The following is a 15,599-nucleotide window of genomic DNA, read 5'->3' on the forward strand; positions in this document are numbered from 1 at the left end:
ATTCGAAGGATCTTTCAATCTTAGTCGTCCAGAAGAAAATTGAACGGTCAGGAAATTTTTTTGGCACCATTGGAATAGGAAGAAGCTGGGAGGGCAGCAATGGCCACCGGATCCTCTGCATCAAATCCCCGGCGATGGTGTTGACGGCCGGAGGGGTTGAGAGGGTGCGGATGTGAAGGAGACGACGGCGCCTTTGCGGACCTGTTCGAGGAAGAAGATGGAGCTGCCATGGCTTCGCGGCTGTGCTGGAGGCAAGGCTTGCAGCCAAAATTCAGGATCCGGAGAGTATTCTTTCCCTAATCTTTGATTTATATGGTGGCATCCTACAGTAAAGTTCTTGGCTATTAAATCCTTGTTCGAAAATATGATAACGAGAATCTAACATTCAAAAGCTCTAGAGTATATATAATATATCGGAACATAATAGAATGTTATCAACTTGGTTTAACTAGGCTAATATAGTACGTAGTTGCTTCCACTTAGTTTCACGAATGCCACATGTTCGATTCATTTGAGTGTGTGAGCCAGTTGTAAAATATCTTTCTACTTTGCTCTCTATCGTTTTATCTGTGAAGAAGTGAAGAGAAAAGAGTCATATGTTAGTGAAGTAAACCTTGCAATGACTTATAAGAGGTTGAGTTACTTCTTAATATTGCTAATTAGTTTATGGTGAATCCTAATTTTTTTTCATGATATCAGAGCAGTTTGGTCCACATGTGAAGCACAATGGCTACACATGCTTCACATCACTCAATTCGTGTTGTCTACGTGCTTGGTATGAAAATTCGCCACAATTGAGGGGGTGTGTGAGAATGTGTGCTAAAGAGTTTCACATCGGTGACAGGAGAAATATTGAAGGAGCTTATAAAAGATTATACTACTCTCTATATTACCAATTGGTTTATGATGGAACCCTAACTTTTTTCATTGTCTGGTGAATTTCTCCTATTCCATGTGCGTGCTACTTGTGCAATGCCAATTAGGTATGAAATTCAAAATAGAGGAAGACTTTGAAAGAGACTGTAAGAAAAAGATATGAAGTACTTGGAATTCGTTGAAGACTTGGCGCAAAATGGAGCACAATAACGTTTTAGGACTCATACAGCTGACCCCACTTAATGAGGTAACGCTTGGTTGTTGTATTGTATCATATCATCAGGCTTAGCCCTGCTAATCAGTTTGTTTCATATAATGCTTGATGGGCAGGTTCATGACCTAGCTAAAATAAATAACCAATCGATCATGGCAATCAAACAATTAGGCACATCAAGATTTTATTTTGTTATTTTTTTACACCAAAAAAATGAATCGAACAACGTTAATCTTTTTAAATCTACTCTATCATCAAACATACTGAATTACATATTTCACATCGTAAACAAAATCTTTACATCATTGATTTAAATAATCGTGATATTTTCTCTCTATTGTCGATTAATTTTGAAAAATATACAGACGATTTAAATTCAGAGTTCTCTCTATAAATTCTAAACCCTAATCTTCATACAGTGTCGTTATTACATGGTCATCGTGGACCACCTGTACAACTTGGTCATCGTTTTGTAGTGTTATGTGTTTGCATTTGTATCGCATTAGTACTCCCTTAGCGTGACTACAAGTATAACAAACCCAATTTATGTTTCTAAAACATCACAACCCAATTTTCCTGCTTTGTGTCCCATGCACACAATAATTGAGACCTCATATCATTATTTAAGGTCTATATGTAAACCCACGTAACATTTTAGAAGGTTCTCTTCAGATGACTCAAACAAGTAGACTCTGTGCAATTTGACTTCTAATCTTACGGTTTTCTACATGCCACCAACTCGCGTGACTGAAGCCAGAGCTCTTTTAGAAGAAAAATTTTTCCGCAAGCGTTGCATGAAACATGTTGCTCACGTTGGCTACAACATGTGAGTAGAAAATGACCTGAATGTGAGAAACATGTTTTCATGCAACGCGTGCATGAAAGTTTTTCTTTTTTTGGAGTTAGATTATCTGTTTGTCTCAGTTAAAACAGTCTTTATCCTGTTGGTGAGAGATGAATGGATCCTACCGTCTCCATATCCTTCTCCACAAGATGTTCACTTTGAAGGCTCCCCCACAGCACCAGCACCAGCACCGGCAGATTTGACGGGATTCTCACTCTCTGCTATCACATGTTTTTTGCAAAATATTTTATAAAATTAGTACGGAAATTAACGTTAAATTGTGAGGTTTCTAAAAGTCCATGGATAGTCGGAGACCCACTTTTAAGAGTCTTCTTAGCATTTATCATCAATTTAAACGATGGAAATAAACATAAGCCTTTGAACACCTAATCTTCAGCACTTCTCATCAACTTAAATGATGGAAATAAACATAAGCCTTCGAACACCTAATCTTCTCTACTATTTGGCAGAAGTAAATATTTTAGGAAAAAATGATTTCTGCACTTCATTCTCCTTCTAAACAACAACCAATCCTTATAAGCTTATCCCACTAAATAGAGTCGTCTGATCATTCTCCCTTGAACACCTATATTAGTTTCTATGAATTGATTCTCATTTGATTTGTTATTGACATAAACATTGTGTAAAAGGAGAGAAAACGAGCGTGCAAAAATATCTTCGCTACTTTTAATCACTAGAGCTACAAGTCCCAGAGCGTCCAAGAAAAATTAAAGGATGAAAAATAGTAAGTGAACATGCAAGAGAGATATTTTGTTAACAAGAAGACTCGGAAAATTTTCCCGAATTTCATCACAGGCATCTGGCTGTTCTGACATTTTCCATGGCCTCGGAGAGACTAATAATTCATAGCAGCCAACTAGTGTACAAGGACGAAGAGAAGAAGATACACAGCCTTCTACCTTCTAACCCAACTTTATACCATTCTGCATTATTTTCTAGTGATTACAGTGAAATTAAGTTGGTTCTCATGCTTCCCGATGGAACCCTTGGCTCGATCATGATACAAACTGGGCTTCGGCACCTTCCCTCTCCGCCAAATCAAACATCTTACCTGGGCATCATGGACTGCAAGCCAAACAAAATGTACATTTTGATCAAAATCCGTAAATGCTTCCTTGACATACAGATTCGTAAGGTAATGAATGAGATGCATCAAGAATAAACCACCGGGATATTACATACGCAAATAAATCAATCAGACTGTAAACCACAAAATTTATATCTGCCTTTGAACATCCAACCGGAATGATGGTCCTAAAGCTGATGCAGGGGAAACCAATCAGAACTCTTGGAAACGAATTACAACAGAATATAATTCGTAGGAGCAAGATGAGAACTTTGAAATTTTAAACAGAAAACAAATCTTTTTATCTACCAAATCCGAAAGACCAAACATAGTGTAGAAGTGAACGCATTTGCTTACATGTTATCTACCAAATTCGAAAAGAAGAATGCACATCTTATGAACATAATTTTTTTTTTTTTTGTTACAATGATAATCATAGTAAATCATCTTGCAATATCGGAATAAAAGAAGCAAGCATGGTAGTGGCTTTCTTGCAAGCGAAAGCCATCAGACACCAATATGATGTGACACGAGCAAACTAGTGGAAAATTCAAGCTGTAAATGTCTAACATGCCATCTAAAGCTTCCTTCATAAAACAAAGTTTCGTTTCTTGAGTAAAAGGTTGCAATTACCCTGATTCCTGTAACTGTGTTCCTAGGCTTCGCTGTTGCTGTGCTCGCAAAAGCGCTAACCCCAGACGATGTATTTCCAGGCTTAGCTGTAGTCATGCTTCCAAAATTGAATCTTGGCTTTTTATCTGCAGGTTTTAGTATTTGAAAAGAGCACATTAATGTCTCATCCACACTCATCATGGCACCAGCATTATCAAATTCCCCACAATAATTAGGTGCTGAAAATATCGTCACAAGTTGGCGGTTGGCAAATAACTCATAGCCATCCTCCACAACCTGTCAATGATAAAAGGAAAACATAACTAATTATTCTAAAGGCACGAAAACAATTTAAAATTTCACATCCTCAATAGTCAGTGCAAGACTGTACAGAAAGAAGCAACATTTGCCAATACCACTACACCAGCAGTGGAGGTCTGGGAATGCCAGGGGCTTCATTCTTATACCAAAGAGATGACAATTTCTCTGGATTAAAAATACGTAAAAAAGAAATTAGAACCACACAGATCCCGCGACCGAAAAAGCCCAGATAGGAAGTGATGTTTGGCTCCCACAGGTACATACAGTCCTGCAAGTGTATGTTAAGAGGATATGAACTGAACCAAAAAAAGGCCAAGCAAGAAAACCTGGTGAGCACGACAAACGAGATCCAAATCATGCTTCTGAAGAAACTCCGTCACCGTGTCAGGACCAAATGTAAACGAAACTCCACGGTCGTTCCTTCCCCAACCTTGAACATCTTTACTGGGATCAGACCAGAGAAGGTCACAGAGTAAACCTGTCTCTGGTACATCTGTTGGCCGTGGTAAATTTCTGATTTGATCTAAATTATGCAGGTCAGGAGAAAGACCGCCATGCATGCAGAGAATCTTTTCATCAATCAGAGCTGCCACTGGAAGGCAGTTAAAACAATCTGTGAATGTCTTCCATAGTCTCACATTGAATCTTCTCTTACACTCATCATAAAATCCGTATATACGGTTTATAGTCGCACATTCATGGTTTCCCCTCAAGAGGAAAAAATTCTCAGGATATTTTATTTTAAATGCAAGGAGAAGACATATTGTTTCTAAACTTTGCTTTCCCCGATCCACATAATCCCCCAAGAACAAGTAATTGGCTTTAGGAGGTAGTCCACCGTACTCGAAAAGCCTTAAAAGATCGGAGTATTGACCATGTATATCACCTGACACGATAAGCAGTTCACTTTTAAGAATTCATGAAATTAAATCGTCGAAAGCTAAAGTCATTTACATGAAAAAGTAGGCAAGACATAAGAATATCAGTAAAGGCATCTGAACTTAAGCAATCAGACTGAATCTTTCTACATTATTTGATCTGTTCAACTTTCCAAGACACGAGATGATGAAATGAGCACAAATTATGAGCTTTCACAAAGAAGTCATGTACCTCATTACTAGAATATAATACCCCATAACATTCCGAGCGCAATTATCTAGATTAGGTTTTTCCGGTTGCAAGATTAAGTTCTTAATATTATTCAGAGTACCCATAAACTTAGCTTCCCATCATCTTCCAACAAATTAATTTTCAATGCCGGATGCCCGCTTTTCATATCCCTCAAATTAATTCAGACAAGATCACATATCTCCGTAACTTACATAGTCTGCAAAACTAGAATTACCAACTAACATTTTACAAATTAAGTTACTTTATCATAAGGTGATTAATAATCAATTACTTCGTTCTTTTTTTTAGTCAATAACAAACTTTGAATGAACGATGAAATAAGAATAAGAAAATAAGAGCAATTGGCTATACATATGAAACTCAAAACCTCTGTGAGGAGGATGGATTTACACACCCTCCATCTTTCATGTTATCGACCTTGTGTGCAGGTATCATAATTTTATGCAACACCCCTCCAATATCATAAAGAAAGGTCACCTTTCATCTAAAAACATATCCGAACTTCAGAAAATGTAGCCCACTAAGCTCTCGTGCACAGATATATAAACACGCACGCACAATGATTACATACCCAATCTTCTTTGCGTTTTTAACAAGAACATAAGTGTTACATTACTTGACATGAGCATAAAGCAGACACTGCAGTCAAGCTCACTATTTCATCCGAACTCCTACAATATCCTTTCGGCAAAAAAAGTCGAAAGTCTATGATACAATATTTTGTACAAATGCAATTCTACACATAATTAACACGGTCCGAACATTCCCAATACTTGAAATGTTAAAAAGGTTTACCAAATTGTAAACATTTGGTAACCGAATCATCCAAAATTGTTCCAATTAAGCTATTCGTGCCCAAAATCAGGACAACCTTCGCAATTATCAAAGCACAAAATGTTCGACTGATCCAACCTAGTATTGAACATATTGTGCGACCTCAAACAAATTACCCCGAACATTAAAGCACAGCGGAAAGGTTGCTTCTTTGTGACCGAATGGTCACGGTTTCGAGTCGTGGAAGCAACATCTTTGCAAAGCAAGGGTAAGGCTGACGTTCCCCCGACCCTCGCAAAGCCAGGAGCCTTGTTGGCTTGGGGTCGCCCTTGTTATCAAAGTACGGCTCACTAATTTATCAAATGACAATCCGAAATGGAACAGTTCGATGACTTGTATACTCCGATGAATGTTTTGCCATACAACACACCGATTTTCACGGATTATTCCACAAAAACAAACATCGGTCAGAAACAAAAACGTCTAAAATTTCCCCAAAAGATGAGTTCACACAACCTAAACAAATCAAAGAACCGAACTTTCCAATCAACCCCAACTAATTCCAACCCACAGAACAAGACCCATCACTAAAATTCGAAATTAAAGGAAGAAATTAAGGTTGTTTTGCAGAGAAACATACCACAAATCTTGATGGGTGCATCAAGCTCTAACAAATTAGGCTGCTGCAAGAAGATTTCTTTAGACACCAGACAGAGCTGCCGGATCTCCGACTCCGACAGCTGGACCTGCTTCCCGGGTCGGCCTCGGACTTCGAGAAGTCGGTTGATTATGTCGTCCAGAACCGATTGGTCCATTTCACAGGAGCTAGTCAACGACTACAAAGTCAACGGTTCGTTTGAAAACTGGAAGACTGAAACTTGAAGAAAGGGAAGATGATGAAGAAGAAGAGATGGAGTGAAAGAAAAGCAAGAGACTTTTGGGTGGGGGATTTGGTGGGTTGGGTTCTTCTGGCTGTCGCTTTCTGTGGAAAAGGATGCCGTTTCTGTGTTGGAGGGAGTGGTGTATTCTGAGCAGAGGAAGGAGAGAGAGCGACTGGGAGGAAATGGGTGATCCTTAATTTATTTCCTAATCAAAATTTTAAATTTTAAACTTTAAACTTTTGCACAAAATAATTATGTATATGTATATATTATATAATATATATATATAGTGTGTGTATATTTGTTCTTTTGTCAACTGATTGAGGAGTGAACTATTTAAGATTATTTTTCTTGTTTTTGGGTTTCCTTTTGTTTTCTTCAACAAGATGAAAGTGTTGTTTTGGTAGAAGACATGATTTTTCGGAACTTAGGTTTATTCGCTTTTAAGTACAGGATGTGATATCCATGCATCTCATTTTACTTCTCACATTTTTTTTTTTTTTGGTTGTCGGATCAGATGAATTCAAGAAGATCAACGAACATAAATTATCAAAGGGTGTGTGAGAAGTAAAATGGGATGTGTGGATAGCACATCCCTTAAGTACTTAAGGGTTTGTCTTCAGTAGCTCAGCCTGTCGAGTAGTTTAACTTTTAAAACAATATTTACTGTCTCCAAACTATTAAAGAAAAATTGTGTAACTTCTTAAGAAATTTCTTACCTTCCCAATTCTTAAAGAATCAAGACAACCATTCATTCCAGTGTGTATGGTTGTGCTCTTTTAAATGAGGAGATGATTGAGTAGAAATAAATAATAATTATGTGACTTTAAAAGTGTATCTTTGATACCATATTGAATGGAAAATTTACAAAGTAATTTACTGGATGTTAAAAAGACAACCGAACACATAACCTCGACCTTGAGTACAAAGACCGATATTTTTACCATTTGAATTACATATTTGTTAGTTTTCTTTGTCTCTAACCCAAAAATGATTTTTCAATAAAGCAATCATCTTTGTTTGATCTTGCAAATGGAATGATGGGTAAATCCCTTTTGGTGAATGTAATCTTTCGATGGTCTCTACAGCACTTATCGTTATTGTTATTGTGATACAGTTTAAGCTTACAATGTACATCTGATCAGGAGTTCTGCACTTCCTCATTCAATTGTAAACTTCATGATTGCAAGGCAGATATGCTTTGCAATTATAGTATCGCGTCCGGAGATGGAAGCACAACTGCTGGTCACTATGTCAAGGACAATATCCAACTTGATAAAGTCACTGGAAACCATCAAACAAACTCAACAAATGGAACTAGAGTATTCAGGTGAGTTTTACGCAATTATCATGCTAAATCTCAACAATTGATAGTGGGATAATCCAATGATTAGGATTGGTTTGGTATTGCTGTATTTTGAAAAATAACTGCTTCTCTGTGCTGTGAGAATAAGCTCATTTTTTATGCTTCACATTTTCAGCTTTTTTTTCATCCAAAACTATGAAAATAAGCTGTTTTTAAGTGTTTACTTAACACATTTTTTAGCTCAGCTTTTTTTTTTTTTTTTTAATACTCACTTTTTTATAAAAGCACCTTAGTACCAAACTAGTACTAAGGCCTGGTTTGGTACTAAGGTGATTCTGAAAAAAGCTGGTATCAACAAAAGCTAGGAGCTGTTTTTCTGTTTGGTAAACATTCAACTTCAGCTTTTTTTTCACAGTTTTGGGTGAAAAAAAGCAAAAAAAAGTTGCAAAATCCAGCTTTGAAAAACCGGCTTTTTTCACATCTATTTTACATAAAAGTTTACCAAACACTATAATACTGTTTTTTTTTCTTTCCAAAAGCACTTTTACAAAAAAGTTTACCAAACACTCTGTTGCTTTATTTCACAGCTGCTTATCCTCACAGCACAGCAGAAACAACTTTTTTTCAAAGCACAGCAATACCAAACCAGTCCTAAGATTTGTGTCAAATCTTGTGTAAAAATATGGTGTCACGGATCCACCCCATATATAATCCGTACAATGGAAATATTTGAAACTCACCAAATATGAATTGACACAATAACCAACAATCCGCAGCATGAGATTGAGAGAAGCATTGTAGCATACATCTAAAATACTAAAGAGAAAATTAAGCAAAACATTCATCTTTCTAGGAAATCCTCAGCTTCCGCAGGCTCATATGCGGTTATTATTTTACAATGGATAAGTCCGATGACTTGTGCGATACGGGCGGGTGGTAATACAATACGTCTACGTCTAGCTCCCTTACTTTTGCCCTACGGCGCAATTTGATTCCATGTTTTCAGTTTGGCGAAATTGGCCTTTGTGTTTTTCTTCGTTTGTCAATTTTAAATAATTTATGAAACAGGTGTTAAAATTAAAATGTGCATTACACGTGGGAGAGTCATCGTCAACCATTGAATCTTGCGTGAATTGATGGATTTACAGTGTTAAATTTCTATTCTCACACGTGTAATTAACACCTGTCAATTTAACAGTTCTCTAATGAATTATCTAAAATTAACTAACAAAAATAGCACCAGAATCAAATTCGTCAAATTAAAATTACGTGACGAAATTGACCGACCGAATAAGACACATCCATTATTTACCACTGTCGCCTGAAACTCATCAATACAGAACCTTTTTCCAGTTAACTGAAAAAGCGGCGCGAGAATCAGATCAGACGGCCGAAGTCCCATCGGAAGAATCTCAGAGATGAGAAGAGGAGGAGGAGGAGGAGGAGGAGGAGGAGGACATGCTTCTTCTGGGAATTACAGAAACCCATGTTTGACTATGCACCAACCATGGGCTTCTTTGCTGGTTTATGGCATCAAGCGCGTCGAGGGCAGGTCCTGGCCTTCCCCTATCAGAGGTTTCAGCCTTAGATTCTTCGAATTCAGTTCAAAATTCTGATACCATGTTGGTTTAATCTTATGTTTTTTGTTGTTGAAGTGTAAAGTTTTGAGCTTCTGAGAATGTGGTCTGGTATTAACCATCTAATTCGTAAAGTGGGAGTGTGAGAAATTTACCTTAAAATCTCCGAATTCAGTTCAAATTTTTGATACCCTTTCGAGTTAATCTTATGTTTTTCTGCTGTGGGAGCATAAAGTTTTGAACTTATGAGAATGTGGTCTGTTATTTACTAGCTAGTTCTTAAAGTGAGTGAGTGAGAAATTTACCTTAAAATCTCCGAATTCAGTTCAAATTTCTGATAGCCTTTTGGTTTAGTCTTAACTTTTTGATGTTGGAGTATAAAGTATTGAACTTTTGAGAATGTGGTCTGTTATTTGCTAGCTAGTTCGTTAACTGGGAGTGCTAGAATTTTTGTTAGCTGGGAACTGAACAAGTAGAAACTTTAAGTAAGCTGCAAAGTTTGGATCTTATTTTTTTAGAGAAGCAAGTTTTTGACTTATAAGAGTTTGATTTCTGAGCAAAAGATTGATTCGTCGGTTAAATTTGAATGCGGAATATCAAGTGTTAGTTGAGTTATTCCTTTTGTTCTTCAGTTTTGATCTTTTTTTGTTGTGATAGTTGTTATTGGATTCTTCTTGTTATGGTTATTTTAATTTTGACTGAGATGTGCATTTTTCTAAAGCCTTGAATTTGTCTTTTGAAGGCCGTCTTTGGATTCATGCTGCTGGTAAGGTTCCTGATGAGGCTACAATTAAAGCAATGGAAGAATTTTACAGGGAAATTTATGCAGTTGATGGAATCACGGATCTTAAATTTCCGGAACATTATCCGGTTTCAAGACTTTTAGGTATTCCAAGTTTGGTACTTTGTTTGATGCATGCTTCTTGTTTTTGTGCATGTGTTGCATAAATACATCTTGAGTTTCTTCCCAATGAATTTATCTCCAGTGTTTGGTCAGGGAGGATAAATAACATTCTGAGGGTGAGGCGGTTGTGTGCTCTTTTTGACCAATCTTAATTCAACTTAAAAGAACGAAACTATTTCATTTTTGTCTTCCTTGCTTAGGTGGTTTTCTCTAGACATCACACACACACAAATTTTGACAAATTATGGTTTTATCTTTGAGATAGGGTGTGTCGAAGTGGTTGGATGTCTTAGACGCGAAGAACTTGCATCCTGGGAGATGGTACCTGAAGGGGTGGGCTACCTTTTTACTAATGACTGTTTGATTCATGATGTTGTGATGGTTTCATGGGTTCTGAGACTGTGTTGATTAAGCTCTGACTGATTTAGTTCACACGCAGGTGAGGTTGGAAGCATTAACTGATATGTGTTGGCTTTGTGAGCAACCACAGGTATGTATTATTTTTCCATTGCTCCATTTCTGGCAAATCCTATGATTTGGAAGAAGTAAAAATCAGATATTGTTAAGCTTTTATTTCTTCAATTATTGCAGAAACTGTTAGTTCCGTTTGAGATGCGTGGCTACCAAGGTGTCTATAACTTGGAAAAGAAGGTGCTTATTGTGCACAAAAATTTACTCTCTCTCTCTCTCTCTCTCTCTCTCTCTCTCTCTGTGCTACTGTTTTTAATGGACCTAACTTACTTATTTATCCGTCTCAGATATATGAAGGTGCAATTAGAGGTCTTTCCCCAGTTAATAGTCCCCTTCCAGTGAAGTTTCCACTTCCAAATCCACAAGATCCATTTTCGTTGAAACCAGGATCTATCTCTGTGCATGTCCCTGTATCTAGAACATCTGAAGTTGAGATATCATCGAGTCTCACTGCAGCCATAGCTGGTGCCCGTGCTGCAGCTACACAGTTCTCCAAGAAAGTTCAAGATGCACCGACATCTATAACGACCCTTCCATTAAAGGGTCAATCTGTTGATGAGGATACAATGCCATCTGCTAACCTCAGTAAGACCTCTAATAAGGGGGCATTGACACCTAATGACAAGGAGCAAATAAGTCCCATTGAGCACGAGGGAATCGGCAGCCACAGCCAACCTTATTCGGGAGGTTTGAGACCTCAACCTGGTGCATCTTCTAAGGTATGCTGTATGCAGTTTCTTCATTTGGACTCGTATGAAACAAGTGCATGCACGCATGGCTTCCATTATGATAATTGTGTGTGAAGTGAATCTAGTTTAACTAGTCTGATCAATCACTTAATATTTTAGAAGGTCAAGTTTCATTCTGATTTAATTTGTACGCATGACCTTGACAAGTACTTTCAATAGAACAAACTAAAATATAACAATTTGACACGTAACTTTGTTTGCTATCTTTCCATTGTACTGCATCACTAGTGTTTTAGTCTCTACTTGTATCTTAGTCTTTCTTACCCTGCCATATGAACATATTTTTTAATTATACATAATTCAATTGCTGGTAGTACCAAAATGTGCTCAGTTTTCGGCACAAAAACAAAATCGGATTTATCTGTAAATCTGGTTCTGTATTTAGTGTAGTTGGATGTAGTATTTGATTTGAGGTTGGGTCATTTTAATCAAAGGCATTATTACAAGGCTGCATAGAATTTTGTGGTTGTGGACTGAACATGGAATGGAACTATAATAGATTGTTCTTACTTGGTTTAAAAAACAATGCAACGGTAGGGCAGCGGTCAGCCTAGAGGGGAGCGCACAAAGCGGAAGCGAGGCTTTGGGCTTGAGTAATGCAAACATTGGTGAGAATCGATGCCCCAAAACTTCTTGGCTGAAAGAAAAACAAAAAAAAAAAAATCCTTATAGAGGAAAAGGAGGCTGTTGTAAGTGATATTTGTCATATGTGGATTTATTAAGCATATCCTAGCTCTTTTTGACAAGCATAGCATACCCTAGCTCTAGTATCCAATTTTTAGTAACCTAATGATAATGGTCAGGATGCGTTAAACATGATAATATATGGCGTGTGTGATGCCATCTTTTTTCGCTTAATAATAACAACTGTGAATAGCCTGACCTGAAGACTTTGTCAATGACTTTTACATTTTTGCTGCAGCGGTGGGTGAGAGTGATGAAGCCATGATGATTCTTCAATTATTCTTCGAAGGTGGAACTCTGTTGCAAATATCATGCGTTGCTTGCAGCAGCAAGATGTTATGGCAAAGTGGATCTTCAACTTGGAATATGCTTTTCTACATCCTTGCATTGTATTGTATCTGTAATCTGTAGCTAGGAATGGTTTGTGTTTAGTTTAGGGTGACGAGATAAGTACGGGGTTGTTTGGTATCCTTCTTGGATCCAATTTTTTTGCCTTCGAAACTATTAAGTACCAAGTAATTTAGTAGCATTCATCGTTTTTAAAAACTACAAATGTAGTTTAGTGCGTTGGATTGTGGTAAAGTGCTGAAATTCGGGGAAAATTTAATTGAAAAATTGCATTTGGGTATTTGGCATTGTGCAACTTATACAGAATTTATTCCTTTTCCAGTTTTTCATTTGTGTGAAACTCTAAGTGAATCCAATATTTTCCATTAGGTTTTGTGTGGAAATTATTGTTTGTATGATCGATCGGTTAGTAAGGAGGACTTCCTAACATGGGAAGGTGTCCCGTACTATGTAAGTTGCTTTCGTTTGATAGAGCTTTCCAGCCATAGGTTTGACAAATAGTCCTTTAGTTATAAGAAGTGTGAGCTGGCTTCTTGTATTTGCAACAGACCTTAGTACAAATGTATGTTTCGTATTTTTTTGTTGTTGATGAGTTTATTAGTGTTGATGAATGTGGCCACTCATTCTGAAGCAGCTTCCTCTCTGCCCTATCTCATTCGTAGTCGATCTCCACCACCTCCTCCTCTACTCAGTCACGGTAGCCGCCAGTTCCATTTCACCAGACCGCCTCCTCCTCCTCCTGCTCATTGGCAGACGCAGACACCAATGTTTCCACCGCCACCATCTTTATCAGATTCATTAGCTCCACCACCATCAGCTCCACCGTCACCCCCATTTTCATCACCACCACTGCCATCCTCACTGCCACCGCCACCACCACCACCACCATCGCGGGCATCACCACCACCATGTCGTCATAGAAAGAGAGATTCATAACAAAAGGATCGACGCGGTTAAGGTGTGCCTTAATAAGTTATGTTTTTAAATACAATGTTTGCAGTACTACTGGAGATTCAGTTCATCCTTGCTGAAGAAGGCAGTAGCTTCAGTTCAGCACCTTAATTCAAATGCTGGGTCCTATCTCCTCTGGTGTCCTTCATCATCTTTGATATTAAAGTTATGCACCTAAGTACGTGCTGGTGTTAACTAGCACTTACTCCATATTCCCTATCAATATTTGGCTATAAGTTTGGTAAAGAAACTTATAATGTGCTTTTGGTTTATAAGAGCGTTTTTTCAAGAAGCACTTTTGAAGTTTCAGCCACGTTATTTTACTTCCTTCTCACTTCTCAGTTTGCGATTCATAGAATATACAGAAACAGGATTGTCTGTGCATGCGTGATATGCGTTATAAGGTGATCTGCTAAAACTAAGAAATTAAGTAGAGTAAACCGTAGCATTGGTCCCTCAACTTTAATCAAATTGGAGCAATAGTTCATCAAATACAAATTCATTACTATTGGTCCCCCAACTTATCAAAACGTGCAGCTACGGTCATTTTCGCCGTTAGAACTTCTGTCATATATGTCACGTGTTATGCACGCGAGGTTAAATCAAGAGACAAATATGGAAAATCAAATAAGAAAAATTATATTAATGGTCCTTCAACTTTAATTCAACTAGATAAAAAGTTCCTCAACTTCAACACCAATAGGAGCAATAATCTTTCAACTTTAACCAAATTATAGCAATAGTCATTCCAACATTACTTATTTTGACAGAATTTTAACGGAGTTGACGAAAAGGACTATAGGCACACGTTTTGATGAGTTAAGAGATGAATGGTAATAGATTTTTAGTTGAGGGACCATTGCTACAATTTACCCAATTAAGTAATATTGCTCATAGCTTACTGTTAAATAAAGAGTTTGCAAACCTTAAAAGAATGGAGTCTGAATTTATTGAAAATTTAGTCAAACGGAACTTCCGGCTTTTTAGATATATAGACATACATAGATATATAGAGACAGAGGATGCAAGTACGGTGCTTGGAGTTGAAAAATATAGTTGGTGGTTTCTCTGCAGCTGGTCACAACAGACAACAGGTGAAGTTCAGCCGGAGAACTGGACCTAGAACGCCGCCTTCTCTGACACACGACAGACAGGTCCATATGGTTGCCCCTGCTGCACCTCAAAAAACCAGTGTTAAGCTTTCCCGGCATCCTCCACCACCACGACGCATGCCCTCAACTTCTTCTACACCATGCTAGCCAGTTATCTATGTTTCTGATTTGTTTGGTTAATTTTGTGTTTGATATTTCTAAAAGAACACTGATTGATTCTTTACGTATACTGAAACGTTCCTTCTCTTAATTTTGTATATTTTATTTATTATACTGCAAGGCCCAACCAAAAAGGCCAATCACGCAACGGAGTGCCCGGTAAAATTAGCGTAATGTCCTAACGAGAGATTTTTCAGTGTGGTCGGCATACGGGATAGTACATTATGTGTCATTATAAAAATAGTAGGATATGTATGTTAAAAAGTTAATAACTTAAAAAATAAAATTTCTCACTACTTACATAAAAACACGTGGTGTACCATCCGTATTCCCATCACAATAAAAAATTTCTTGCTTGTAACATGATAGAGATTACAACTGTAGTGTCCCTAACTAGTAATACAAAATCATACATAAGACTTTCTTCACGTAACCTTGTATTATCGATGAATCTATTCCATATAAGACAATCTCTTGTAAACATGATAACACGAATATATGGAGATTCTAACACATGATAACATAAGCCCAAGAAACCAGATCAAAGGAAAGAGAAACATAATAAGAAAGCAGAACTGCATGAGGAGCGAGCACCAAT

General features: G+C 37.4%; 2 protein-coding genes across 6 annotated transcripts; one reads left to right on the forward strand and one right to left on the reverse strand.

The window, feature by feature from the left end:
* Positions 1-2,684: 2,684 nt before the first annotated feature.
* On the reverse strand, positions 2,685-6,964 carry LOC103954363 (serine/threonine-protein phosphatase PP1 isozyme 1). Of its 3 annotated transcripts, none has more exons than XM_009366175.3 (4): positions 6,500-6,957; positions 4,281-4,840; positions 3,655-3,930; positions 2,685-3,020 (listed from the first exon to the last, which is right to left on the reverse strand). In XM_009366175.3, exons 1-4 carry the CDS (start codon positions 6,672-6,674, stop codon positions 3,003-3,005), a joined length of 1,029 nt encoding a protein of 342 aa, XP_009364450.2. In that variant the 5' UTR covers positions 6,675-6,957; the 3' UTR covers positions 2,685-3,002. The 3 variants fall into 3 exon arrangements, with proteins under 3 accessions (XP_009364450.2, XP_048424500.1, XP_048424501.1); XM_048568543.1 differs by lacking the exon at positions 2,685-3,020 and adding an exon at positions 4,025-4,119 and having other exon boundaries at positions 3,743-3,930; positions 6,500-6,964; XM_048568544.1 differs by lacking the exon at positions 2,685-3,020 and adding an exon at positions 4,050-4,119 and having other exon boundaries at positions 3,771-3,930; positions 6,500-6,963.
* Positions 6,965-9,327: 2,363 nt separating this feature from the next.
* Positions 9,328-13,104, forward strand: LOC103954365. 3 transcript variants are annotated; one of them, XR_668184.3, is made up of 8 exons: positions 9,328-9,621; positions 10,366-10,509; positions 10,793-10,860; positions 10,967-11,017; positions 11,119-11,178; positions 11,286-11,717; positions 12,290-12,355; positions 12,670-13,104. XR_668184.3 is itself a non-coding variant. In XM_009366177.3 (8 exons), the coding sequence occupies exons 1-7, from the start codon at positions 9,465-9,467 to the stop codon at positions 12,342-12,344; spliced, it is 972 nt and encodes a 323-aa protein (XP_009364452.2). In that variant the 5' UTR covers positions 9,328-9,464; the 3' UTR covers positions 12,345-12,355; positions 12,670-13,104. The 3 variants fall into 3 exon arrangements, 2 of the variants coding, with proteins under 2 accessions (XP_009364452.2, XP_009364453.2); XM_009366177.3 differs by having other exon boundaries at positions 12,285-12,355; XM_009366178.3 differs by lacking the exon at positions 12,290-12,355.
* The last annotated feature ends 2,495 nt before the right edge of the window (positions 13,105-15,599 follow it).

This window comes from the organism of the source record quoted next, unplaced genomic scaffold (genome assembly GCF_019419815.1).
Source record: "Pyrus x bretschneideri cultivar Hongxiangsu unplaced genomic scaffold, Pyrus_bretschneideri_v1 Contig48, whole genome shotgun sequence".
Taxonomy (NCBI): Eukaryota; Viridiplantae; Streptophyta; class Magnoliopsida; order Rosales; family Rosaceae; genus Pyrus; species Pyrus x bretschneideri.

What these genes read in the sequence shown, in the direction of transcription:
- LOC103954363 (XM_009366175.3), bottom strand. Translation starts at nt 6,674, where the DNA reads ATGGACCAATCGGTTCTGGACGACATAATCAACCGACTTCTCGAAGTC. An exon ending in TGCACCCATCAAGATTTGTG is followed by an intron (nt 4,841 to 6,499) that starts GTATGTTTCTCT and finishes TTATCGTGTCAG; the next exon opens with GTGATATACATGGTCAATAC. An exon ending in TCGTTTGTCGTGCTCACCAG is followed by an intron (nt 3,931 to 4,280) that starts GTTTTCTTGCTT and finishes TATCATTGACAG; the next exon opens with GTTGTGGAGGATGGCTATGA.
- LOC103954365 (XM_009366177.3), top strand. Translation starts at nt 9,465, where the DNA reads ATGAGAAGAGGAGGAGGAGGAGGAGGAGGAGGAGGAGGACATGCTTCT. An exon ending in GGGAGATGGTACCTGAAGGG is followed by an intron (nt 10,861 to 10,966) that starts GTGGGCTACCTT and finishes GTTCACACGCAG; the next exon opens with GTGAGGTTGGAAGCATTAAC. An exon ending in GGCTTTGTGAGCAACCACAG is followed by an intron (nt 11,018 to 11,118) that starts GTATGTATTATT and finishes CAATTATTGCAG; the next exon opens with AAACTGTTAGTTCCGTTTGA.